This window comes from Suillus subalutaceus (assembly GCF_016647625.1).
Source record: "Suillus subalutaceus strain FC151 chromosome Unknown DFJ58scaffold_23, whole genome shotgun sequence".
Lineage (NCBI taxonomy): Eukaryota > Fungi > Basidiomycota > Agaricomycetes > Boletales > Suillaceae > Suillus > Suillus subalutaceus.
In genome coordinates, this window is record NW_024540272.1 from 1 (window position 1) to 25,817 (window position 25,817).

Consider the following 25,817-nt stretch of genomic DNA (forward strand, 5'->3'; position numbering starts at 1 on the left):
GGACTGGCAAGAAGTCTTATCCAGTGTAATTGTGGTGTCATTACATTCTTACACGTATTTATATAAGACCCTCGGTTATTAAGACAGCGGTACATCGGCCATGAATTACTACAGCAAAATTCGCAGACTAACATCGAGCATCTTTCCACTAATGGTTCCGGTGAGCTGGGTTTCACTTGGTATTTCACCATCCGGTCATTAAAGAACGATATCCGTAGGATCACTACAGAGAGCTCATGAGAGCTGCCAGGCAGTGGCGACAATGCAAGCTTTACAAGTGGCATGGATTTGCCCACAAAGATGACCAGCCAAAGGATGGCGATCTCGCCCTATTTTGCCCGCATGTCCGCAACCGGGTATAAACTTGGACCTGTCTACCGGTACAGTCGCCCAGTCAGATGATACGCCTTCCTGGCTCATGACTAGATATTTGGTCATGGATGGAAATTTCAAAGCGGAGCACATGCATCCGGTGAATCCATCCGATGAAGTATCATTGATGGATGGCCTGGGATTCATGGTCTCCAATGAAAGATACAAGAGGCATTTAGCCACTGCTTGAGACCATGTCCAAAGGTCAGATTGCAATAATCACCGAGCAGTAAACCAAGCAAACGCCTCACGGCAAAGGCTGGAGGCCACTGGTATAGGAGGATGTGCATGTGCACAGCATGGATGTTTCGTCCCACATTCGATGGTGGACTTTCAGAAAGGCGAAAGGTTGGTACATATTGCATCTGGTCACATCAATGGCTGATCTTACAACTCTTACCCGGAATGATCAGGCAGATGAACATGGACTATGCATTAAGTCAAGTGCTCAACTATAAGACAGACGGAATCTCTCGCGCCATTACATTCTATGACATAAATTGTCAGTATAACAAGTATTTGAAGGACCGGATCGCTTCAAGCATGTATCTTTCCATCCCCATCGGTATGGATATCATTCCCGGAATAGGTTTGTGGCATGTCCATGGACATCAAGACAGCTGCTTTGTCCGGTATGCATCGAATTTCATCCATGGCACCGGCAGGATAGATGGAGAGATCATGGAGACCCTCTGGGCTCCTATGAATATAATCTCTCCATCGGCCAGGGGCATGGGAACTCCTCATCGCAAGGAGGTATTGGATTATCAGTTGAATGATTGCAACTTCATGAAAATGATTCATATAAGTAAGTTGCCAACCTCCGCATGTACATATATTGTCCGTACTCATACAATGCATGTCCGGTAGCCAAGTTTCTGTCCAGGAAGTTGAAAGAGGCTATCAAGGGTGCTGCGGAGAGCAAACTTGCGTTTGATAATCTCAATGAGACAGCCCAGCCTGACATGGTCATTATATGGAAGGAAGAGGAGGCACTCGCTCATGCAAACAGAGCGGAGGATCCTGCAGCTATGGACATCTATGAGGTCCGGTTGGAAAGGGGCAAGTGTCTACTGTTATTGATTGTCCAGCATGTCTGATCACATGGTCGTGCAGCTCCAACAAGAAAACAGCAGGAGTTGCACCTGTTGCAGGCTCAAAATTGCCCTGAACATCCAGTCATCAACCCCCCCAGTCGACGAGGAGCTGCCACTTGGCTTGCAACCGGTCTCACTATAGAGGAATCCCAAGTATCTCTCTCCAGGGATGTGAAAAGGTTATGAATGCACCCCACAGATATGCAATTGTTGAAAGTGGCATGATGCCGGGATAAGCTTCACACTCAGATTACGAGCTTTCTGGAGATGGCACCTACTTATCTTGGAGTTGATGTCGATGTCAATGACCCGGAGTTTCCGGTGATTGTTCGCAATTCACTCAATGATAATTATGAAGATTACTCTGATATCGACGAAGATCAAAATCCCGGTCCGGACATTCACGATGCTTCCATATTTCAACTGGAGCTCACCGTCATACCTCTGCCATCCAACATTGGTGAAGTGAGGTGCAGGGAGTTAGGTCTCACCAATCTCATGAAAGAAGAAATTGCCCTACGAGAAGGCCAGGCCAATGACGCACTCCATGCCATTAGAGTTCATTTAGGGGATAAAGCTGTTATATTCCGCAATACTGTCCGATCAGCCAAGTCACAGGCTTCGTCTACTAGGGCATAGACTCGAGTTCGCTCAGTGGAAACAGCAGTCAATCTCAATGCTAGTATATATTTGAAATGCCGGTCACAGTTGGCGAAGCTCCCTGACCATGACCTCTTGAAGAAATATCTTCCTTTGAAGAAAGAAGACCTGAAGGCCAGCTCTGCAGTGGCTGATCCAAATGCACGTGGTCAAAGGGATACCACTCTTTCATGGTTCTGGTCCTTGGATGTTCAGGGAGACACATCCAGAAATGATTGGATGACAGAATGTGAGTGTCCGGTGCCTCCGGTTACAGCGGGTTGTCCGGTCTCACATGTTCTAATAATAGTTTACCGGGTTAATTGGCTCCGGATGAAAGCACTGTGCAACCAGTGGAACGAGGAGGTTATTATTGTCAAACATGAAATGCAGTGGTCAATTAATTTCTTTAAACATCAAGCCAAGCAATGGCTCGGTCACATGCACAATGCAACTGCTGCAGGGCTCACCGGACATACATGTTATGCTGCCCGACAATCTCACATATATGACCAACTAGCGGCACATGCAGAGGATTCTTTTCGCAAAATGATTGTTCAGCTACAAGTACCGGTACCAGTTGAGATGGTTGGTGGTACCAGTTAGTTACATAATTGTAGTTACCTGTTGATAATACCTGTTATGTAATATACGCGTGTGTTGGCATATAAATAATCCTAGTGTGTCGGTCACACTATAGCCTCACATTTCTCTCCATGAACAATACTACAACTCTCATCCCCTCTGACCAAATAGTCATTGCCACCAAGGGCAATCACATCACAGCTGCAGATATCTCTCGTGCACTGTTTTATGCCAATTCCCGGATGCTGGCCATGCGCCTGCATGTTGACAAGAGTTTTTCCCTGGCCATGCCTGGTTATGCAGAGGCTTTCTACACCCTGATGAAATGGGAGATGGAGGTGGGTGGCCAGCCATGCTGACACTCCCATACCCTCATCTTTGTCTCTTTCATATAGACCTTTGTAACGCCTTTCATTAACATATGTTTTATTACCCGGTTGTCCGCTACTATTCCTCAACTTCTCAAGGATGTGCTCTCCACCATGACCGCACACAATTTGGTGGACCGGCGACCGGATGTTAATGCCATTTTGCAGGATATCCATGCATTGCGCATTTCTGCTGATTCAATCAAATCAGATGACTATGATATTGCTCATATGCCGGACTACTTCAATGACTGGTGGAAGGAGCCACTTGGTTGTTGCAGGGTTTCAGATATGTTGCCCAAGTCATCTGTCCAAGATGTTATGGATTTGGTTACATGGCACTTTTCACACCTGGTCAGTCAGTCCATATGATCTTCTTAACACCAGATACTAACACCATACATGACAGCCTGATCATGTGAGGACCGGCCTTCTCCCATATATTGTACAAGGTCCGGATAATCTGCCGGAGACAATTGGTTTGTGCCACCGGACACAAATTGGGAGGGAGTTGCTGGACATGTTGCAGCTAAGGATGGTGAATCTTAGGCGTTCAAGTGACCGGTTGACCAGCTTGGTTGGGCCGATTGATGAAATCACCCAGGCTGTATCATCCTCACAGGCACTCATTGACAGGTTAAATACAGATGACAGTGCCTCCATGTAGTAACAGTTAAGCGCACCCTAATGTCTGCTGGTATCCGGCCAATCTATTATACAATCATGTCATGTGTACCGGCATGTAAATGAAGTCTGTCCATGAAATCAGAGGTCATGTGAAAGTGGAGCTATTTTCTCCAATTGATATATCAGTGGTGCTTTCCTGTCACTTGATTGAATTGGCAAGCCATGGTTACAATTCCAGTTGACTGGGCCTTGTACCAGACATACCTTGCTGGTGAATTGGTTCATGAGATTTTCATGTCTACAATTCTTCACCGACCAGTAAAGGATATGGACCTTGGGCTCTTGGATATCGACACTTGCATTGCTTTGGAGCAGCTCACCAATGTGATGGCTACTGCATACTCTAACACCGGTAGGTATTCCAGCTCATTTATCTGTTCTGGTCAACTAATTTGCAGACAGTTCATCTAGTCCAGATGGGATGGTCACCCCTGGTTGCATCAATATATCCCCTGCATGGTTTCAGCAAGGAAGAGAGGTGCGTCCGGTCGGCATGCATTGAAATCTCTTGTATGAAGTATTGTAGAAACACGGCTTTCCGAATCTTGACCCGGAAGATGGCTTCTCGCCAGAGGTATCAGCGGCACTGAAAGGTGATGCCGGTCACAACATTACGATATCCCTTCAAAGGTTCGGTATCATCGTCTCTGCTGCACTTCGAGTCATGCACCCTGATCTTTATTGGGCCGGAATGGAAACTCAAGTCAGGCTGGGTGTATGGGCTGCCAGATATGAATTAGACGAGATGCACTATCATCTTCAACGCTGGACATCTGTCTTTAATGTGGTATCGATCATATGCAATTGCCGGTCACCCCCTCGTAGAGATCCCAAATGTCGACCGGCAGCATTTGATATCATGACAACCACCGGTATTTATCACCCAGTCATCATGGACTTTATGAATCTCGGGATCAAGTTTCTATATGACTCTGGCTCAATGCTGGCTTCATCATGTCAACTGGTGAGACATTACATGGATGTGGAAGAGGGCAACCGGATTGTGACTGTGTGGTACATGCGAGACAGCATCCACAATTTTGTTGGGACTCCGAGCACGGAGTATGCAAAATATGACCGTGTAAATATTTCGCAACTCTATGTACTCATTCAAATATACATCTGGTATACTCGGTTATCGTATTGAGATGGTTTTGAATGCGCTGGGTGGATAATTGAGCCGTACCAGATATTTATCATGGACGGACTGTATGGGTATAGACCCGGATGTACATTGCCGGTTAGAATACACTGCACCGGGTAAGGTATCGTGCTACCCATATCATGTCCCATCCCTCGGCCAATTTGTATCCGGTTAGTACACTGCATGTACCAGATACATTGACCTGCCTCATATTTCACCCCCATCCCTTGGCCCACTCTTCTCTGGTTAGTATACTCTGTATGCACCGCATGCCCTTACCCACCTCTTATCCCACCACACCCCTCGGCCCATTCCATTTCATGTACTACCGTCTCATCTGTATCATCCATTTCATCCCCATCCGGCTCATCCATTTCATTCACCACCGGCTCATCTGTATCATCCATTTCATCACCATCCGGCCCGTTTAACACTACCGGCTCATCTGCATCATCCATTTCATCCCAATCCGGCTCGTCCATTTAACACTACCAGCTCATCTGTATCATCCATTTCATTCACCACCGGCTCATCTGTATCACCCATTTCATGTACTGCCGTCTCATCTGTATCATCCATTTCATGTACTACCGTCTCATCTGTATCATCCATTTCATCCCCATCCGGCTCATCCGTATTATCCATTTCATGCCCCTCCAACTCTTCCAGCCCATTCGTTTAACACTTCTGGTTCATCCGTATCATCCATTTCACCTTCGCCTTCCATACTGGAAGAAATTTCCATCATCTACCGGATGGGATATCATCGAGCTTTACCCCCCGGCCCATTCGTCTTCCATTGTGCCCCACATACCGGCCCACTCATCCCCATCGCACCTATATCCCTGGCCCACTGGACTCTAGTGCACCCCATACCCCCGGCCCACCTGTCTCCATTGTACCCTGTACCCTCGGCCCACCCGTCTCCATTGTACCCTGTACTCTTGGCCCACTCGTCTCCATCACACCCATCTCCCTGGCCCACTCATTTACATTGCACTGCATTCGTCCGGCCCACTCGTCTCCATCGCACACTGGATTCATTTATATACATAGATATCCTATATAGTACATTCCTATACTACCGTCTACAAGATATACCACCGGCCCATCCGTTTGGAACAGGTACACACCACCCTCCGTCCCACTCGTCTATCATGGTACACTTATGGCCATGGGCCCACATGGGCTGGCCCGCCTCTATTGGTACATTGTCACCCTCAGCTGTCTGTCTAATACGGGTATAAGTTACTGTACTATGTGGCGGCACTTTCGGTTGCGGCGACGTCAACCCCTCCTGCGACCTCTATGACGTCCACAGCCACAGCGAAGGAAGAGTACAAAATCCCCGACACAATCTTTGTACACATTCTGCTTCGAGCTCTCCCTGACTACTACGACCCTCTCTGTCAAACCCTCGTTAATAGCAACACCGCTTTGGACTTCAACGATATCGTCAATCGATTGAAGACACAGGAGCTACCTCGTGCCGGGACCAGTAGCACACCAGAACATATGGCGATGCTCTCTGGCCACCGGAACAATAACGCCCCCAAAACCAATGACCGTGTCCCTCCAAAGGGATTCGACGAGTCAAAGGGAGACGGGTGGATCATTGGCTGGCGTCCCAAATGTGGTCACTGCCAGAAAGCCGGGCATGTCTGGGTACAATGTCGTGCACGACTCTCCAAGGACAAGAAAGCTCCAAAGTCAGCATCTCGCCCCTCCTCCCCTACCGCTATCGCCACTAACACAGAGCTCCCATTGGCAGACCCAACTGAAGAGTCTGTCACGCCGTTGCCATTTGTCCTTACCTTGAAGGATCACTCTGCCAGTATCTCGTCGACCCTTATGCTACCATCTGGTTCACTTCATGTAGACTCTGCCTCCACTGCCCATATGGAACCTGAATTATCACGCTTTTCTCACTATACGAAATTGTGTGAGCCCATTCGTGTGACGCTGGCTGATGAGCATGTGGTCTTCGCTCCTGGATGGGGCAAAGTGAGACTTATTCTCCGGTACGGCGAATCCATAACGGAACATGACCTTGAGTTCCTACATGTCCCTGATCTGCGTTGCACGCTCATCTCTGTCTCTGCTCTTGCCTCCACCTGCATCTCATTCGTGACGACCTCCAAAGGGGGAACACTACATTCTGACGATGGGAATGACCCTTTCCTCGCTCATGTCCACCAGAAGGGTGGGTTATACCTGCTTGATGCTGCCTATTGTTCTCCCACTCCTAATCCCACTCACGTGATGCTCTCAAAGGCCACATCTGCGACCCTGTCACTCAACACTTGGCATCGTCGCCTTGGGCATGCGGGTCTCTCCACCATCTTGAAGGCTGTAGGAAGTGTTAGTGGTATGCACATTGATGCAGATTCACTGCACCATGGCGCTGACGGTGCAGACACAATCCATTGCGTATCTTGCATCATGGGCAAGCATAAGAGGCTCCCCTTTCCCACAGTTGCACGTCGTGCGAGGGCCACCACAGAGCTGATTCACTCGGATGTCTGGGGTCCCGTTAGCACTGTTTTCCTCCACGGGTGATTACTACTTTGTAGTATTCACCGATGACTACACGAGATACTCTGTCGTGTATCTCATGTGCGCTAAGTCTGAGGTCTTCCACCACTTCCAACACTTTGCTCCCTGGATAGAGACCCAATCTGGCGGTCGCATCAGGCGTCTTCGGAGTGATAATGGCGGTGAGTACGTGTCTAAGGACTTTCAGTGTTACCTGGCAGAGCGTGGCATTGAGCATGAGACCACGATGCCCTATACCCCCCAACAAAACGGTGTGGCAGAACGGGGTCACCAGACCATCGTCACTCATGCCCTCAGTGCCCACCACTTGAGTGGCTTCCCGCGTTCATTCTGGGGCTGGGCTATCCTCAACTCTGCGCACATTAAGAATGTGCTCCCCTCCTCATCCCTCGCTGGCCGTACTCCCTTTGAGGCATTCTATGGTCGCAGGCCTGACGTCAGTTACCTCCGTCCATTTGGCTGTCTGGCCTATGCACATGTGCCGGAGGACACCTGCCACAAGTATGACTTCATCTCGCGATGATGCTTCCTCCTCGGCCATGTGCGAAACGCGGGCTATACTCTCTGGGATCCCTCTGCTAAGCGCATCGTGCGTTCTCGTCATGTGCATTTCGACGAGCACGTGTTCTATGGCGATCCTGCGTCTTCTCCTCTTGAGCCCCTTCTCTTGGGCTCTGCAGATACCCCTGGGATCTCTTCACCAGTGGGAGATGCCCCTTTGCCAGCTGGTGAGCCACCATTGTCGACCCCTGCTGTCTCTACTCCATCGCAGGTGTCAGTGGGAGATCTAGACCCACCAGCGGCAGAGAACGCTCCACCTCCAGCACCACCCCCTGCAGATGTACCACCCCGTCTACCTCCAGCGCCTCCTCCTGCAGACATACCACCCCGTCGCAGCTCTCGCACATGCCAACCGACACAGCCTGGTCACCCAGCACCCTCCGGCACCAACGCTACTTCCATACCAATGAGAAGAGTCCCTGTTGCAGAGCATTGGACCTACATACCAGTGCCACCTGATGAGGCAAACAGACAGCACGACAACGCTGAGTCTGCAATGCACACAGCAACGGATCCCCCTAAATGCCCAAACATAGTCATACCGGACAACATCCACAAGGCACGGTCCTCACCAGAGTGGGCTCAGTGGTCAGATGCCTGCGAGTCCGAACTGCAGTCCATGCGAGAACTCAAAACTCACCGGCTCACACCACTTCCAGAAGGACGCAAAGCAATAGGCTCAAGATGGGTATTCACCGTGAAAACTGACGAAGAGGGCAACATTACTCGCCACAAGGCTCGCCTGGTCGCGCAAGGGTACACGCAAGTTGAAGGTATCGACTACACTGAAATGTTTGCTGCAGTTGCTAAATATGACACTGTCCATATCCTCCTCACCCTCGCTGCGAAGTTCGACCTCGAGCTGGACCAGATGGATGTCCGTACTGCCTTTCTCAACACTGACCTCAAGGAAGATATTTACCTCAAACAGCCCGCCGGCTTTGAGGACCCTGAGCACCCGGACTGGGTATGGAAGCTGGAGAAGGCACTCTATGGGCTGAAACAAGCTGGTTACGAGTGGAACCAAACGCTGGACGAATACCTACGGAAGGAAGGCTTCAGGTTCGTGAGAAGCAAAGCAGACCATAGCTTATATGTTCTTCATGAGGGTGACAAGGTTATATGGCTCGTGGTCTACGTTGATGATATGCTTGCAGCCTCTAACTCCCGCGATTACCTGGACAAGTTCAAGGCGCAACTCAAACAGTGCTTTGACTTATCAGATCTTGGGCCTGCCCACCACTTTCTTGGCATGCACATCGCACGTGATCGAGAGAAGAGGCTCCTCACAATTAGTCAGAAGGCTTACCTCGAGAAAATTCTTGAGAACGCCAGAATGTCGAATGCAATCCTGTCAGCACACCCATGACACCTGGTGTTGTCTTACAGAAGGCCACGCGGGCTCCAACAGCTGAAGAGGCAACTGCTATCACGTCTATCCCATATCGTTGAACCATTGGCGAACTCAACTACGCTATGCATACCACACGCCCCAACATCGCTTATTCCGTCTCATGCCTCTCTCATTATATGGAGAACCCAAGTATCAACCATCACCGCCAACTCAAACACCTCCTCCGATACATTCGTGGAACAGCGGACTTGATGCTTGCGTTTGGCTCGTCGGATGAAGGGCTCGTGGGGCATTCTGATTCAGACTATGCTGTGGACAAAGATGATAGCAAGTCGACCAGTGCTTACGTCTACCAGCTATTTGGTGGTCCCATCAGCTGGAAGTCTCAGAAGCAATCCGTCGTCGCTACCTCGACTACTGAGGCAGAGTATATCGGCCTCTCAAATGCTTCCCGCGAGGCACTATACCTCATCCAGCTCCTACACGACTTCCGGCTCGACTCAGATCTCTATGACCCTGCCCTCCTATACGGAGACAACCAAGCCAGCCTTGCGCTCTCGAAGAATCCGAAGTTCCATGAGCGAGCTAAACATATCCGCGTCCATTACCATCTCATCCGCAGCCTCGTCGATTCGAAACAGGTCGAACTGCAATATAAATCTACCACGCAGATGATTGCGGATAGCCTGACTAAGGCATTGCCTCGCCCCACAGGAGTACAACACTGAGAGGAGATGGGTCTGCATCCTCTGGGTGCCCTAACGAGTGGGAGTGTTGAGAGGTGATCCGTTAGAGCACCCGACCCGGTATCATCCTAACCCAGGTGTCATCCTAATATCATGTCTGTCAAACATATATATTCCCCCTGTCATTGCATGTCACTCACCTGGTTACGTTTATCTTCTCTCTCTTTACTTAAGGCAGCCAGAAGCCTTCGTCGCACCTCAGTCTCTTTACCATAGACTGAGGTGTGTACGCTCTTGTTCTCCATGTTGATAACATACTCATTAGGTTACCTGTAGGCTCGCGCTACCTTAGGTTCGTTCATTAGTAATTTAGTCTCTTTACCATAGACTGAGGCTCGCGCTACCTTAGCTCTCCCTCTCTGACATCAACAACTCGACAGACCACCCATCGTCGCTCATGGTATGCTATCGGCTTGTTTTAGCAATACTTACGACAAAGCAAGGGGTACGTCGATGAGTCTGATATGCACCAACCCGAAAATACACAGATATAAAAGCAAGGTACGATCGCTACATATTGAAAGCATCAAATATAACAGCCCTCTATGCTGGCGGTGGCGGTGGAGGTGCACTGTCGCTCGGTGCAGGAGCGGCTGTTTGCCCAGCATATGCTTGGTAATACTGCGCTTGCTGACTCGCAGCCCACTCCTTGAACTGCTCTGAGTTGACATCGTAGCCGTATTGTGCCCTACCGTTATGTTAGGACAAATGCGGGAAGATATTCAAAAAAAGATTACCAGTATGCCGCATATGTATCTTGGGTCTCTGACCCTGGGGCGCCGGTTGGTGCACCTGGATATGGTGGTTGAGGTGCACTGCCATCTGGAGGCGGGGGAGGCTGCTCTCCAGGTGGTGGCGGTGGAGGTGCGTTTTCAGGTGCAGGTGGTGGAACACCGTACCCGCCCTGGGAACCAATGTCGGCTGCTAAATATTAAGATGTAGGACTGGACATACCACCGGGTATTGTGCAAATTGCATTTGTGCTTGGTGCAACTCCATTTGTTGTTGCATCATTGCTGACTGTGCTTTAGCATGCTCAGAGCGTACAACTTCGAGTAAGTCTTCCGTGAGCACTTTAGCGCGGGCTACTTGGTTTTCATCTGGTCCGCTGCTGAAGTGTCAGTCATACGAGCAGTCGAATGCATGAAACCTCACGTGATGTGTATGTGCATAGGTTCATCTGACTCCCGGCCGGTTTCTTGTTCTACGAAGCCTGAGCCTTGGCCTTTTATCTGCACACGCGTACTTGTTTCTTGTTGAATATATTTCACGAACATTCCCTGACACAAGCGCTAGTTCTTAAGTGATCGAAACAAAGGAAGTTCAGACATACCTGTGGCCCAACAACTTTGGCACGAACGTTGAAATTGCGAATAGTCTCGAGGCCCACAGGCATTTTCTCTTCCGGCCATTTACGCTGGGAGAAGAGTAAGTCAACAGTGAAATGTTAAGACAATTGCACAACCTTTTCGCGCAATCGATCCTTCTTGTCTTCTACTAGTGGACCGAGGTCAATTGCTATTAGGTCGTTAACCTTGTCAATTGCCTTTTGCAACATTTCCTTGCTTGAAGCCGAAAGATGAAGGTATAATGGAGGGTCCTTCTCCGTTGCCTTTGTTCGATCCGGGTACCACACACCCTTGGTACTGACTGACGCGCCCGTATCCTCATGAATCTATTTGCGAGATTAGAAGATAGCTGGCCATACAACCATCGTTCAAAGCACATACCTCAGTCTGTGTAGAACCTTTCGTCAACATATACCGGTTCCGGACATCGTTGATATCAATGTCATGGGTAAAATCTCCATCATGCGGGTCCTTCTGTCCAATCTGTATGCTCCCGGCGATGCCACCACCAGCACTAAATTGTGCGGCAATTTTGGCAGCAATAGCAGCAGCAGCAGCCGCAGCTTCAGAAGCAGTCTTCCCCTCATCGGTTTTTGGTGCCTTTACAGGATGGTCCAATTCAGGAGGTGTTGATTCAGGGGCAGCCTGGTCCCATTTGCGTTTTGACGACATTGCAAGAACGCTGAGCAGGGCTCTGAATGTGGAGGGGAAAGAAACGTGACCAAACACACACGTCACACGCGTGACACATTAATTTCGATCTCCGCGGCGTCTCCTTCCTGATTGAGTGACATTCTCCTGGTGCTTGCAACGAGGTGGGGAAGACGTAAAAAGACGCAAATGTCCTCCAACAAACGCCAACGTACGCTTTCGGGTTCGCGATTATCGCTCCCATCTCAATCCACATCGACATCGCAGTTACCAGAACCTGAACCCATGTATAAGTCTAGTCGCACCACAGAACAGGCAACGGGGGATCGCCGTTTGCTCTGCACACTCCCCCCGACGTGTAATCCGCCGCATAACCGCCCAACACCGATCGCAAATTCGAGAGATCTGGAGGCGCATTATGGAAAATACCATGCACAAGTTTGTGAGCAGAAGGGATGTGGTTTCGTGTTTCCCGATGCCAGGTTGCTAGAGCTCGTGAGTGGATTATGCACGAGTGGGGTCGTCTGCGAGTGTGCTAACATCGATTATCGATGATTGATAGCATCAAACAGAATGCCATGATCCACTTGCTGCTGTTCGGAAAGATAGAGGGGATAAAATTGTGCGCTTTACTTCACTGCAGTGTCTTGCATGCTCTCACCTCCTCAACCATCTCACAGTTTGCTTGTCATCTTGTATCATGTCCACGATTATTCCAGACGCCCAAAGCACGTCGATTACATCTTATTCAAGCACACTCATACCCAAAAGAGTACTTTTTCGCTGTGACAAACAAAGGTGTGGGTGGTCTACTTAAACGCTGGGGAGATGGCGCCAGCATGATCAGAGGAACCTGGAAGCCCAGGGATGATAAAAACGATAAGAACTCTGAAGATGACGAAATGGTCGTAGATGAAGATGAAGATGAAGATGAAGATAGCGATGAAGGTGAAGATGAAGAGTCGAGCAGTGGTGACGAACAAAACGGAGAAGCAACACCAAAAATACGTCACCATCAAGAGCTCGAGGAAATACCCAGACGAATCGCTATCTCACCACCACGGAAAGGAAATGGTACAGTGCAGACTGCAACTGACCATGACGTAGACAAATTGGCAAACTCGATAAACTCTCTATCTTTGGTCCCACCATCCATACGGTTCGGAAGAGGTGGAAAGAATGGAGGATTTGTTCATCCAGAGATGCACAACCCGCAGGTCAGCAAATTTAACCCTCACACGTTCGGTCCGAGAGGTGGTAGAGGGAGAGCGAGGATATCCACCACGGTTCATCCCCGTGCTGGATCCCATAATGTGCAGATTGGTGCGCCTCGCCCCTCCGCAGAGGTTAACGTACAGCCTGGGATAGGGCCTGTATCGAGGGGCGTGCCCCCTCGTGGAAGAGCAGGCGTCATCCATGTCGGGAGAGGTTTCAGAGGTCGTGGTCGTGGGTCATAGAAAGGCCCAGTGATTGAGATTAGTCGGGAGGAAGTGCTGAATAGGGGCAAAAATCACTGAGACCGATTTCTGATGGAAATAACGTGCACATGTATTCCAAGCAATGTACATCACCTCTTTTGTTTTATCGTTTATTACTTGCATTCTTTAAAGTAGTAAGTAATGGGACTGTTTCCGGCAATCATTTCTGTCACCGGGTATGTTGACATTGTTGAGCGAGTCAGCGGAGGCCAGCAAATGTGGAAAAATTGGTAGCTATGCAAGGCCACGCACCTATGTGTCAGCGAGCAAGAATAATAGAACAATATAATAGAGCGACGTACATTTCTCGCCTTCCTAATTGTCCCCCTTCTAACCAGTTGCTAATCGTTTAGCTGGTCGAGAGACTGATTTCCTAAAACAAAGTGCAGCAATGCTGGCGTCGACCTGCCTAGTTAGGCAAGTATTGTATTAGCAGAGACCCTGATCACTCGTGTTAGCCAATATGAAATTTCAAGGAGCCTCGCTGATGTGCTGCTGTTCCAGTGAGGGTTGGGCGTGATACTGGCTTGAATTCACGTTTTCACTGACCATGGAGCAAATGCACTGAAGTAAAAGTTTGGAGGAGAAATTTAAATAAGGGACGGAAATAGCCGATGTGAACAGAGTTTATGGGGTCCTGGAAGACAATGCAGATTATCCTTGTTGCGTGGGTCCGAGTTTGCACAATACAAGCCAAGAACTATTTGCAACCATAGTACTTAAGCCACAACGATACTATTGTCCAAATGGTGGCTACAGTCTTCGTGGCCTACAGCCTTTTGTCCAGGTAATCCCTCAAAAGCAGGCGCCTGTACAGTTACCAACCCCATAGTACCGTTGAGCTAGCCTCGCGTCTGCTAATCAGACTCAATCATCATCCAACTCTTTCAACACTCTTGCAACATTTTCATATTTCTACTAATTCTTTGCAACACTACCAACTGTATATCCTATCCGGCATAGACCATCTACTTTGCGATAACTGTATCCCTCATTTTTTTTGTCTGCATTTATTCAAGAGACCATAACGTCCCATAACTGTCCTTCCACGTCACTTGTAAGTCCCATATCTCGTCTCCGTTCTCGACAATGACAAACTAATATGTGCCCTACTCAGAATAGGCGGATACTTTATTAAAAACTATGTCTACTAGTACTATCCCGTTCCAGGCTGTGCCACAGGATATCGCTATTAAAGCAGATCATCCCCCGAAATATGCCTTCCTGGCTTATCCTCCGCCCCCTAAAAAGCGACCTACACAACCACTGCCTTCCCCACCTTCGTATGCCAGGGCGGTTGCCCCTCAAGCCCCTCCACACATCCGTCCTCGTTCGAATACTTTTTCCACAATCACCGCTTGGGTAGCCCACGTTCAGCCTGGATCCCCTGCATCTCTTTCTCCGCGTTCTCCGCGTCGCCGTCCTTCGATCGGCTGCGGTCGCAGAGCATCCATTACGTCCGTCCGCGTCTCACCAGGCTCCTTAATCGCTTTAGACACCCATCGCAACGCCGCAACCCCCTCGATACAGAATTTTAAAGCTGACCTCACGTCCGTCGGCTATAATTCCGTCTTTTTGCAGTTCCCTAAGACTCCTATCACTGCGACACTTCCTATCGCGGTCAAGCCTGTACCTGCATCACCGACGCGCAAGCCTCGCGGGCTTACACGCTTACGCTCCTTGTCCGCACTCAAGTCCCGCGGCAGGTCCAAGTCCGCGGCGCCCTCGTCTCCCACAAAGATGAAAGCCAAGGCGGCAGCGTCATCTGCTGCTGTGGTTAAACGCAAGAAGGCAAAATACGCTGGCGTGCGCCCTGCGCCTCTTGCCAACGAGCTCGCACTTATGCAGTTTGTTGATGGTGGCAGCATGGAATTCCAACATCAAGCGTGTCATGGAGGCTCAGGCCAAAGCCAGCGCTGCCGGCGTTGGAGATGTCTACCGCGATGGCGAAGGTGGTATCTGGTGGGATCAGGATGAGGAGTGGGAGTACGCCCATCTCCTCGCGGATGGTGCCGTGAGCGGCACCATGGGTGACCTTCAGTGGGTTACTTTTGGCGGCGACAAATCGGCCTCTGCTAACCCTGACGTCGACGAAGATCGTCGCGGCAGCGTTTCAACCCAAGACTCTGACTTGGATCCGCGCTACATCGTCCAGCCCACTGACCATCTTGACACGGATGATCTCGCTGTCTTCGGAAGCGCTCTCACTCCCCTCGCTACTCGCAAGCCAGCAATGTCTGTCCTCGCACTTCCCTCCCGCCCTCGGCGTGCTGCCAAGCACCCTCCGCAAACCCGACTACCTTTTGAACGTGGCGTTCACCAGGGGTTCTGCATCCCCAAAGAGCCCCAAGTTTGCGCTGTCGGCGTGTGCAAGTGGTGTTGCTAAGCCCAAGGGCAAGGCGCGCAGACGCCCTACGCCACTGACGCTCACCCCTCCCAGCCCTGCACTGAAGCGGCCGTCGAACTCTCCCGTGGATGCTGAGCGCACCCGCAAGGACTTCTTTGAGTCTTCGTTCGAGCCTGCGGTTCCTGCTACCCCAGTTGCTCCAGCCATGTCCAGGTACAATTGTGGCGAACTCGCCACGCGCCTCGACCTCTTCTTGCAGCCCAACAGCAGCAGCTCGCTCAGTCTTCCTTCCAAGAAGACTCTCGCAAAGAAGCCGGCGAGGCTCAACATGATGGGCCTCTTCAAGTCCTCCAAAAAGTAGGAGGCGAAATACACAGTCCATTCATTCATTTTCTTCGTTTTCCCTGTCTATTCAACGTAAATTCGAACGCTTATTAACGCTGGTCTTGTTGTATCTTGCTGTTCGTTTTTGTTACGATTTTGTAGCACTAGTGGTTATATGGATAGATCTGTAGAGGAATCATGATAGTCAATCTTGCTTGCTGTCTTGTATACGTATAAATATCTTACCCGTCGCACGTAATCCGAGTATCTGTTTCTGATCTTTTGGTTGTCTGACTTGAGGCAGGAACTTATCCTGATTCGGGAGATCTAAGTTGCGAGTCCAAATATGGGAAGCAGTCAAGAAGGAGAAGTGTTGTAACCGTGACCTCCTTTCGACCCGAATTTCTCAAAGCTTCGTACATATCTCAACATTCCTGATGGCTGGCGATAAGGAAACGCTACTCAGCATGGGATTCGACCCAGCCCGTGTCGACTGTTCGTATTCTCTTGTCTTACCGGTCCGCATTCCCTGGCTGATTGAGGCGCCGCCGTGGACGCGTGATATGTAGGGGCATTAAGAGCGACTAATAATCGCGGTTTGCAGCCTGCTATGGATCACATTCTGGAGAACGAAGGGAAGCCTATTCCAGATCCGAGCGCTGCTCCTACGAGTGCATCAGGCAGCACGGGGCAGCCTATGGACGTCGATGTGGACGACGAAGATGAAGATGCCCTGCGGCACTTGATGGGAACTAAGGCTCGTGCCACATCGAGTACTGAAGCAGAGGCCAAGGTACGTTTATTCCAATCGCGGCTTTGAAGCCTCTATCTTCAGCACACTCACTTATTAGAGTATCAAATGCTCAGAATGCGGCAAGGTATTTAAGACCACGGCGTTGGCTAATTACCATGCCGAGAAGAGTGGTCATGATCAGTTTGAGGAGTCCACGGAAGAAGTTTGTACCCCGTGACGCGTGTGCCGTATCTCTCACCTCAGATGACCCTCAGATTAAGCCACTTACGGAGGAAGAGAAGCAGCAGAAGTTGGCTGAGCTCCGAGAAAAAATAGCTGCAAAGCGCAGCGTGAAAACTCAACAAGAAGCCGCAGAAGCACGTGCGAACGAAGCTATTCGTCGCAAGACTGGCAAGGTGAGTTTAGTGGGCGTACTTAGTGGCGTTTGTGTTTCAGAAGTTAAATCAAACAAGGACGTCGGCAAACTGAAAGATGAGTTGATGGCCAAGGAGCTCGTGAAAGAAGCTGAGCAGAAGCGTAGAGGTGATTGTCATGCGCATGGATTCTATGCATATTAATCCGATCTAAACCGCGCGCGGTAGAGAAGCTTGAGGATGCCAAAGCCAAAGCCGCGGTAAAGGCCCAGATTGAGGCAGATAAGAAAGCCCGTGCAGAGAGGACTGCAAGGGAGAAAGCTCTACGTGACGGCCAGCCAATTATTGACGCACCAGCCGGTGCGTCAACGACTCCAGCGGTGACAGCGTCCTCATCCAGCGGCACAAGTGGGAAGGACTTCAAAGAGACTCGTCTCCAAATCCGCATGGCAACTGGGGGAACGCCTTACACGACCACCCTGTCAAGTGATGCGAGTATGTCCCGCCACTTCCCTGCATACATGACTATCTTGTGAAATGACACATTTTGCAAGCGTTACGTGAAGTTGCTGAATTTTTGGCTGCCCAAACGCTTGCCGTCGACGTGGAAACGGTGGCATTCGCCCAGCATTTCCCCAGGTCAGTCTGTCTCTTGTTGCGACATGTACCCAGTAACGAGGATCCATCATTTTTCCGATAGGAAAACTTTCTCCCGCGATCAGTTTAGCAAAACACTGAGGGAACTCGGATTGACGCCGTCAGCGGTACGTACTTTTCCGAGCACCGGATTATGACATGGCATATATTGGTTTTTCAGGTCCTCATTGCGTCCTAAGGCGATATATCGGCTGTGACTTGGAATAGCTATGATATTTTCGGAATGGAAATCTAGCAGGAATGAAACGTGCAGTTGTACACCGCCACAATGAATTGACCTTTGTATATCATGGTCAATGGATATAAAGTGACAGAGATGAGAAAAAAATGGGTGAAACATGCTAAATGTAAGTATGGAGAAGAATGTCTGTGTAATCAAAACAAATGAAGAAACCAAGTTAAGAATATTCGAAGAGCGATATCGATAATGAAAACAAATGAAGAAACCAAGTTAAGAATATTCGAAAAGCGTTATCGAGCCGTTCACATAACCGACCGCAATTCTCCCAGACTCCTCATCAATCGCTACCTTGTTCCATAAGTCATCGTCTCGTACGTGAAATACCATGGAAGCATGCGAATCATGTTGGCTAGTCGAGGATTCTCCCGCAGCCACTAGTATCCGTCCTGCAAGTCGCTGTCCACAGTCGCTAGGCCCCATCCAGTCTTCAGTATGGCTGTCAAGCCAGAGAGCAGTACCATATCGTCCGAGAGTAACGGACGACGGAGCAAACAAACGCACTGGAGAGCCTATCGTCTGCGCTGGAGTAGGCTGCGCCAAGTATGGAAGGTTGTATAGAGAAGTTTCCCGCCCTGGGACGTACGCAGGATTTGGGGTGAGCACGAAATGATGCAACACGTTCACCGGCCAGGGATAGATGCTGCCAAATCGAACGACAAGGTTGATCGGCGAGGGGCGGTGCGAGCGCGCAGCATGCCAGCAGACTTGCTCTGACATATTGACGGTCTCTGTGCGCCATATGAAGCTGTACTGTGCGAGTGGGTACGAGATTGGCGCTCCCGGTGTTGCGATAATGTTGGGCCGGGGAATGGTGGAGTAGAATTCGATAGTCTGTTGGCGGACGATTACCATGTAATCGTCGCGAAGATGCATCGCTTGGCAGCGATCGTTCTGTCAAACCATAGAATTCAGCGATGTGCAGAATTACATGGAAATCAATGCCAACCTGTACTAGTGAGGGGTTCACCAAGTGGATTTTTTCACAAGGTTGATCGTTGATGTCCCAGATGCTCACTTCTCCGCCGTTTTCTGGACGCCGGGTGACAAGTGTGTTCCCACTGAGTAGGTGGATCTCTCTAATTCCGTCAATGGTGCTGAGCGGAACGAATGCTGACTCGGGGTCTTCTTCTTCGAAGTCGATGGTGAGTATCTCCGTTCTATTGATAAACAATCAGCAAGAACGTTGAATCGGATGTTACTATTTACACTCACAGTGCTGACTGCATCACTATTATGGCTGGAGAAGAGGGATCATCATTGATAACAACACCGCCATATGGCCCCTCCATGTGTGTCAGTTCTGCTATGCACACGGGTTGCAGGACAGCAACGTTCCAGCACTGGATAACGAATTTTCTGGGTTGCGCAGTCATCGTGACAGAAATCAGCCAACGATTTCCTCTGCCAGGGAGAAACTGCATAAAAATAATGCGCGAATCTGGCTCGGTGGGCTTGTAAAAATCAACTTCCCTCTTCGCATCCGGATCAGGGTTGGTCCAGTTGCTGCGAAGAGCAAGTGCATAACATGTAAGCCGCTCGAGCTCTAAGGCTGACAAAAAGTCAAGGGATTTCCCATCGAAGTAGGGTATAGGGATGTTTTGCTCCTGGACAAGAGTCTGCAGAAGGAGAGCCCAGAGACTGCGCAGACGCGTGATAGCATAAAAACCTCTACTAGTCTGGAAAATAAAAATCAGATTGGAAAATCCCACGAAACGAAACAGGGGCGCAAACCTGCCGCAGAGCCAGGATGCTTTGGATAGGAAGATGCTGAATTACATCGAAAAGTATGTCGAGGGGAATAGGAAGGGATGGCAAGCAATCCCATGAGCCAGTACCAAATTCATCCATAGTAGACAGACGTTGCTTTACGGCGGGTCAGATGAGGGTTGCTTTATTGTATTTAAGTGGAAAATGCGGTGATTGACACGTAGGCGAAAGTAAAGCAGGAATGTATGTAAGAGTAAGCAGCTGGAGGCGCGTTTTGAGTCCGATTGAAACGAACAAATTATGTTTGATGAAGTTCGGGTCTGCCAATTACAACGTGTAGACTTGGTTTTGCCCTACTGAAGGGTTTAGTGGAAGATATAAACGTGGCAAACATACAAGTAGTGTAAGACATGTGCATGAAGGTCATACTTATACGATGGGCAAGCGATGTTGGGATTGTTGGCGGTGGTGATAATTATCACCGATGCCTGCAATGAACAGTATGTTTGTAGGCTAAATGAATAGAGTCAGCTTCTTGAATCGTGATCATAAAGAAACCCACGATGTTTTCTCTCTTTTCTTGAGCCGTATTCCGCGTGCCTCGCTCTTCTAAGTACGTCCGTGAGAGACAAAAGAGGGAAGTATGAATACCTTCGCAACGGCGACGCGGAAATGCATTTCTAGTTACGATCTGAATATGCCGTAGTAGCCTAGTTCATAATTCATAACGCCCGAAGTCAGTTTGTGACCCTGGAGTAACTTAATGGGCAATATAAGATTTGCGTCACTGAGCGACTAAAGCGCCTACCGGCCTCGCGAACTTGTATTGGACGAGTTAAAGATAACAAAACGTTTCTCCAGATGCGAAATTCGCGGCCTTGCATTTGATCAATTTACGCAAAAAAACATATCAATTTTTTTTATCAGAAATTGCCTTTTTGGCTTTCATGTGTTCCACTATGTACAGCCAATGGAATGAACGAACTCGCGATACGGTGAGCCACGTATTTTACTGACGCGGTCAAAGTTTATCTTACAGGTTCAGGCAAAGTACTGGAACGATGGCAGTTCGATTTCCTAGGAGGAGAGTACAAAGTTTCCTGTTCAAACGTTAGTCATGAAACCACTAATTCAGATAAGATTAGATTCATGCATCCGTTTACATTTTAATTTTACTTCGGGTCCCATCGACATACGGCAGCATCAAGGGCCAGCGGTTATATTTGGGATTTAGTCATGCCACGCCATGTGCCCAAGCCTGTGTTCGACCGCCCCAACACCTACTATTATAGCACTTGCTGACTTTTGCAACATACAGATAAATTACTAGCCATCCAGTTCTATTATCGTGTGCGCTACCGCTCATATGAATCTGGTCCCATCAGATCTTGAATCTCCCCGTCGTCCTTCACTTGTGCGCGACCGTCCTTCTCGGCCTCCGTTGCCAAACGGGCCACGCTTGCGCTCACGCACAAAAAATTCAGTCGATATGAACAGTCCCCTCGGAAGCTCTAGTACCGACGGAGGCTCTCCTGTCGTTACCTCCGGGTTGACATCACCTGTCCTCACCTCTCCCTTCCTCCGTCCAGGCTCTCCTCCAGGCCTGCTGGATGAGAGCCAATCATTTTCCCTCGATGCCTCGCTCCCGCAGTGCGTGCCACAATTAGGCGCTTCTTTACACACGTGTGCGGCATCAGACATTAGTGTTCAAGTTTCACAGAATTTTACCTCGTACCCTCCATCTCCCTCCTTATCGCATGCAGCAACACCTCCAGCTCAAAAACCAAAAGCAACACTCAAGTCAAAGCCATCGGTAGCGACATTCCTTGCTCCTCCTCCTCTTGCGCCCCCGCCTACAGTGTCATTTGAATCCATACAGATTCCATGGAAGGGCCTTCCCTATGAAGCCGCCCAATGGACATTCACGTCATCCGAACTGCAGGAGATAGTCTCACGTGCTATCAGGTTGAGCGCAAAAGAGTCTTTCATACGCCTCCTATCTCCCAAAGCGCTGGACACAGACATGGTAAAAGAAGCAGAGCGTCTCGAAGAAGAGCGCCTAGCAACGCAGGTCAAATGGAGATTCGAAATGAACAGACGAACCATGCTGATGCAGGCGCTCAACTCCTGTGCGAGTGTGTGTGCCAACTCGGGAGAAGGTGATAAAGAGAATGTATTGGGAGGCTTGATATCTCAAGTTGCAACTTCTATCGCTTCGTGCGATTCTATGCTTGCATCCATTCTGCACATGTCAGACCAACAGGCTCAAATTTCGGTGGTTCAGCACCGACATTGGGCCTCAGCTCTCGGGATTGCACTTCGCAAGCTAAACAAAGCATTCGAGCGTCAGGGAGAAGAGATGAGACGCGCGCTAATACGTATCCAGACGCTCGAGGATGAGCTCGATGAAGCCTGGAGAGAAGCGGAGGGCATGGCCGCCGAGATTGATGAGATGGAACAGAGCGACGAGGAGGAAATTGATGATATCGATGACAACCAAACACTAGGAGACATTACCATCAACACCGATATCGCACAAGTCATGGGCGTCACTGCTAAAGCTGTTTTATCCAAAGCCACTCTCATCTCCCAAGTGAAGCATGTATCATCCGACGCCAAGTCCGTCAAGTCTTTGAAATCCGTAAAATCCTCCCGCAGCAAACGGTCCAAAGATGGCCCCAACCGGATTTCACGTCTATCCGCAGCAAAGACACGCTCACGCACCGCATCCAATGCCAGTCTCCGTTTGCCCAAGGGGTTGCGCACCCCAACAGCATCTCATATGTCACAAGATGAGCCTCCACCTATGCCTGCACTTCCAGACGCCTTACAAGGATGCTCGTTCCTTGATATGGACACCAGCGGCGCAGAGTATTCTCGCCCGCTAAGAAAACAGTTACCTAACCGTGCGCATCCTTATCATGTTTCCATCGCTCTCTAACATTTGCATTGCAGGCGCTCCAGAACCGACGGTCTCCCTTCCTGAACCTCCCCATACAGCAGGTCTTCCTCGAACCTCCATTCCCTCGATTTGGATAGACGCCGACTCAGGCCCCGGTTTGCGACCGAACGGCCTCGATCGTTCACAATCCATGCAGATCTCCTCCTCTCTCCGTCAGGGCCGGAGAAGCGAACTCGTGATGAGCCTGTCGCGGTCCGATGCCGGAGACTCCCCTGTGGAGAAGGTCGAACCTGTTCTGGGCTGTACAGGTGCTGTGACTGTAGTGGATAAACCACTTCCTGTGGACATACCTGTACCTGTACCTGTTATCGATCGGCCACTATCAGCCGTAGATAGGTTAGTATCTGGTGCGATGGATCGACCGCGCCCGAGTATAGATAGGAGGAGTTCTGGTTCTCACAAGTTGATGCCACTGCTTGAAAGGTCGGCAGGAATCCCTGCGACTCTTATCTCCGGTGGGAGGTATTACTCGCGGGGATTACCTAGCTACCGGTCAACGGAAACTATCTCCGAGGGCAGGACCCCGCCGCGTATAGGAACGCCAAATAATGGTTAGGCCGGGATATAACCTATGCCATCTACGCACAGTCTAGGCATGTATACTTTCATGGAATAGACCAACCAACTGAATCTATTCAATTGGATATCATTTACATTCCATTTTTACGCACATATGTTTCTTCATTCATCTACTGATATCATTGACTTACAAGAATTCGCATGCATAATTATAGTTGCTGTATAACACACTACCAGCTGGCTTATAATCTTTTCTTGTTGTCTGTTATTGTTTGCACGGCATATGTGCCTAAATAATCATCCAGTCCAACAGAATATTCATAACACTGAAACCAGAAGGATCTCTGAACTACCGCAACGACGAATTACTCCTGCCCAAGAACGAGCGCGCCTTTGTTCCCTATTAAAGTAAACCACGCATCTTCCTGCCCTGCTTTAGTGGCACCCACGGCGGGAGGTAGGCCGGATGAACCCAGAATGCCCGCTTTCATAATAGCTTTGGCAAGAACGGAAACGTGAATCTCCACGTTGGACGTAAAATGCGACGCGGCGCCAGTCACATAGCTTGAATTAGCCAAATCAACATTGAAATAGAATTTGAGGGAAGGAGAACGGCACACCCCAATATGGTCTCTGCGAGCCTTTGATCAGCACGCTGTGCTCCTTTGAATAAACCTGGGCGGAAGACGATGGTGTCCGCATACCCAAGGCGTGCTATGCCTAGTTCTGTGAGACCTTTTGATCTGGAGGAAAGAAAGTCAGATAAGGATTAAGGAAGAGCGTGCCGTGGCAATGCTTGCGCACCTCGTATATAGGAAGTGAGAGGACGAGTCAGCAGCAGAAGACTATTTCGCATCAATTCACATCGTGTGCATCAAATGTTTTATGTTAAACCCACCGAAAGATATACGACACGTTGTTTGTGTTCCGGATCATCTGTCTTTGCAGCCTTGCAGGCGTTCACCACATACCTGCGTACGATACATGAGATGGAATCGAGTAGACAGAAAAACTCAACTCACTCTCTGTCAATCTTCTCGAACATTTCTGCGCTCCCTGCATTCGCGCGAGTCGTCCCGAGGGTTACGAACACAACATCCCATCGTCCGTCCTTCAGCCCTGCTGCTTCCAGGTTCTCAAAGTTGACTGTTTTCTGTTCCAGTTTACCCCTATTCTGGGGAAGATCGGCTTCTGGTGTTACTCGTCTGCCGTATTCGCCAACTTTAGACCATTGATTGTTTGAAAGAAGCTCGCGAAGGAGATGTGTGCCTGTTGCGCCTGTTGCACCTAGAATGAGAGCTGTTGACATGGTGTGTAGTGGCCAACCATGGCATCTCGGACGCGAACCCAACCTGAGCTCGCAAACGCACACGCGGGGCTTCGGCATCCTGCCAAACACCACATAACACCACGTAACATCACCGAACCTCAGTACTCAGCACCCAGTTGCAGCAACCAGTTGTGCTCGAGTTTCAAGCTATCATGTTGATCCGAAGTTGATCTGCATCCTCGCTGGCGTTTGTGTATGGTATGTCGCCGCCCGCGTACGCGCCAGTTCTCGACTCCGCCAGCTCGTTCCGATTATGTAATGTCTTTCTTCGAGGAATTGGCCACACCGTGACGTTACTCTTGGACTTGTAAACATACTCGTGTCCTGTTGTGCTGGGCAAGATCTCACTTCGATCCCGATTTCCAATCACTATATGGCTGTTATGTACACTGAAGTGATTTTGTTTCGAGTCTAGCTTCTTGCAATGTGTAGACTCCTGTTTATGGGTTGTATTTCGTTTGACGGTGCCGCCATTAACGTAGCGACCCTCCATGATGTGCCTGTTTCACTGTCACTGGCTGATTTTGAGACTGCTGGTTATCGCCACTGTTCCATCATCCGTCAACTCTCCTTTGGTTCGTCCCAACGTGTTTCTTTTTCGCGCTCGTTGGAACAGTATCCCCCTTGGTTCTATTCCAGTGAGACCATCAGACCTCACCTGCATATTACTGTTTTGGGATATCATTTATCTCAACCTGTCTCAGACGTGTCAGGTCTTTCTGTCGTCCGCCGCACCAAATCTAACATCCTTGCCGCCATTTGCCACCATTTCATTGAGTTATGTGCATCGTTCTTGGCGAAATCTGTTTCTGACGTTTTGCCTGAATTCACATCTGTGCAGCTTCCGTATGAATGTGATCTTCACTTTCTGCCGCTGCTGTGTGCTTTCTTGTACGGCTCTGAGGTTGCCGCAGTGCTTCGTTGACCTGTCCCTCCTACTCCCTCCTACTTATGTATATCATTCTGTTGGCGATTGCGTGGTGCCTTGGTCGTTGTTGCCCACCAAGGATCTCATTCGTTGCCTACGCAATATGAG

The 25,817-nt window shown here is 49.5% G+C and overlaps 11 protein-coding genes across 11 annotated transcripts; 7 read left to right on the plus strand and 4 right to left on the minus strand.

Moving 5' to 3' along the window:
* Window positions 1-675: 675 nt before the first annotated feature.
* DFJ58DRAFT_724933 (uncharacterized protein) lies at window positions 676-2,714 on the plus strand (the record flags this gene model as incomplete). Its single annotated transcript, XM_041385156.1, has 7 exons — window positions 676-720; window positions 790-1,180; window positions 1,243-1,440; window positions 1,489-1,640; window positions 1,719-2,066; window positions 2,178-2,358; window positions 2,419-2,714. The coding sequence occupies 7 exons, from the start codon at window positions 676-678 to the stop codon at window positions 2,712-2,714; spliced, it is 1,611 nt and encodes a 536-aa protein (XP_041246756.1).
* A 110-nt stretch (window positions 2,715-2,824) lies between these two features.
* Window positions 2,825-3,728, plus strand: DFJ58DRAFT_724934 (uncharacterized protein; the record flags this gene model as incomplete). The annotated part of the gene is made up of 3 exons (XM_041385157.1): window positions 2,825-3,031; window positions 3,089-3,415; window positions 3,471-3,728. 3 exons carry the CDS (start codon window positions 2,825-2,827, stop codon window positions 3,726-3,728), a joined length of 792 nt encoding a protein of 263 aa, XP_041246757.1.
* Window positions 3,729-4,310: 582 nt separating this feature from the next.
* On the plus strand, window positions 4,311-4,895 carry DFJ58DRAFT_656457 (uncharacterized protein; the record flags this gene model as incomplete). Its single annotated transcript, XM_041381902.1, has 1 exon — window positions 4,311-4,895. A coding segment is annotated over one exon (585 nt), but the record flags the coding sequence as incomplete, so codon positions are not given.
* Window positions 4,896-5,351: 456 nt separating this feature from the next.
* DFJ58DRAFT_839054 (uncharacterized protein) lies at window positions 5,352-6,078 on the minus strand (the record flags this gene model as incomplete). Its single annotated transcript, XM_041392494.1, has 3 exons — window positions 5,352-5,554; window positions 5,780-5,926; window positions 5,994-6,078. The coding sequence occupies 3 exons, from the start codon at window positions 6,076-6,078 to the stop codon at window positions 5,352-5,354; spliced, it is 435 nt and encodes a 144-aa protein (XP_041246759.1).
* Window positions 6,079-10,411: 4,333 nt separating this feature from the next.
* On the minus strand, window positions 10,412-12,175 carry DFJ58DRAFT_212203 (uncharacterized protein). The gene is made up of 7 exons (XM_041379268.1): window positions 11,840-12,175; window positions 11,575-11,784; window positions 11,443-11,526; window positions 11,265-11,389; window positions 11,064-11,217; window positions 10,847-11,013; window positions 10,412-10,797 (listed from the first exon to the last, which is right to left on the minus strand). Exons 1-7 carry the CDS (start codon window positions 12,128-12,130, stop codon window positions 10,653-10,655), a joined length of 1,176 nt encoding a protein of 391 aa, XP_041246760.1. The 5' UTR covers window positions 12,131-12,175; the 3' UTR covers window positions 10,412-10,652.
* A 47-nt stretch (window positions 12,176-12,222) lies between these two features.
* On the plus strand, window positions 12,223-13,932 carry DFJ58DRAFT_773471 (uncharacterized protein). The gene is made up of 5 exons (XM_041389330.1): window positions 12,223-12,320; window positions 12,377-12,604; window positions 12,672-12,731; window positions 12,790-13,821; window positions 13,890-13,932. Exons 2-4 carry the CDS (start codon window positions 12,395-12,397, stop codon window positions 13,564-13,566), a joined length of 1,047 nt encoding a protein of 348 aa, XP_041246761.1. The 5' UTR covers window positions 12,223-12,320; window positions 12,377-12,394; the 3' UTR covers window positions 13,567-13,821; window positions 13,890-13,932.
* A 908-nt stretch (window positions 13,933-14,840) lies between these two features.
* DFJ58DRAFT_773472 (uncharacterized protein) lies at window positions 14,841-16,521 on the plus strand. Its single transcript, XM_041389331.1, has 3 exons — window positions 14,841-15,438; window positions 15,473-15,822; window positions 15,866-16,521. The coding sequence occupies exons 1-3, from the start codon at window positions 15,328-15,330 to the stop codon at window positions 16,293-16,295; spliced, it is 891 nt and encodes a 296-aa protein (XP_041246762.1). The 5' UTR covers window positions 14,841-15,327; the 3' UTR covers window positions 16,296-16,521.
* A 103-nt stretch (window positions 16,522-16,624) lies between these two features.
* On the plus strand, window positions 16,625-18,500 carry DFJ58DRAFT_773475 (ubiquitin-related domain-containing protein). The gene is made up of 9 exons (XM_041389332.1): window positions 16,625-16,753; window positions 16,828-17,051; window positions 17,110-17,214; window positions 17,267-17,407; window positions 17,465-17,534; window positions 17,594-17,860; window positions 17,920-18,004; window positions 18,066-18,129; window positions 18,183-18,500. Exons 1-9 carry the CDS (start codon window positions 16,696-16,698, stop codon window positions 18,198-18,200), a joined length of 1,032 nt encoding a protein of 343 aa, XP_041246763.1. The 5' UTR covers window positions 16,625-16,695; the 3' UTR covers window positions 18,201-18,500.
* DFJ58DRAFT_773476 (uncharacterized protein) lies at window positions 18,334-20,362 on the minus strand. Its single transcript, XM_041389333.1, has 5 exons — window positions 20,266-20,362; window positions 19,995-20,152; window positions 19,476-19,939; window positions 19,210-19,420; window positions 18,334-19,154 (listed from the first exon to the last, which is right to left on the minus strand). The coding sequence occupies exons 2-5, from the start codon at window positions 20,109-20,111 to the stop codon at window positions 18,474-18,476; spliced, it is 1,473 nt and encodes a 490-aa protein (XP_041246764.1). The 5' UTR covers window positions 20,112-20,152; window positions 20,266-20,362; the 3' UTR covers window positions 18,334-18,473.
* Window positions 20,363-20,924: 562 nt separating this feature from the next.
* DFJ58DRAFT_773479 (uncharacterized protein) lies at window positions 20,925-23,680 on the plus strand. The gene is made up of 3 exons (XM_041389334.1): window positions 20,925-20,965; window positions 21,016-22,876; window positions 22,926-23,680. Exons 2-3 carry the CDS (start codon window positions 21,337-21,339, stop codon window positions 23,486-23,488), a joined length of 2,103 nt encoding a protein of 700 aa, XP_041246765.1. The 5' UTR covers window positions 20,925-20,965; window positions 21,016-21,336; the 3' UTR covers window positions 23,489-23,680.
* DFJ58DRAFT_773484 (uncharacterized protein) lies at window positions 23,681-24,768 on the minus strand. Its single transcript, XM_041389335.1, has 5 exons — window positions 24,474-24,768; window positions 24,350-24,422; window positions 24,256-24,296; window positions 24,072-24,194; window positions 23,681-24,015 (listed from the first exon to the last, which is right to left on the minus strand). Exons 1-5 carry the CDS (start codon window positions 24,758-24,760, stop codon window positions 23,817-23,819), a joined length of 723 nt encoding a protein of 240 aa, XP_041246766.1. The 5' UTR covers window positions 24,761-24,768; the 3' UTR covers window positions 23,681-23,816.
* Between the last annotated feature and the right edge of the window lie 1,049 nt (window positions 24,769-25,817).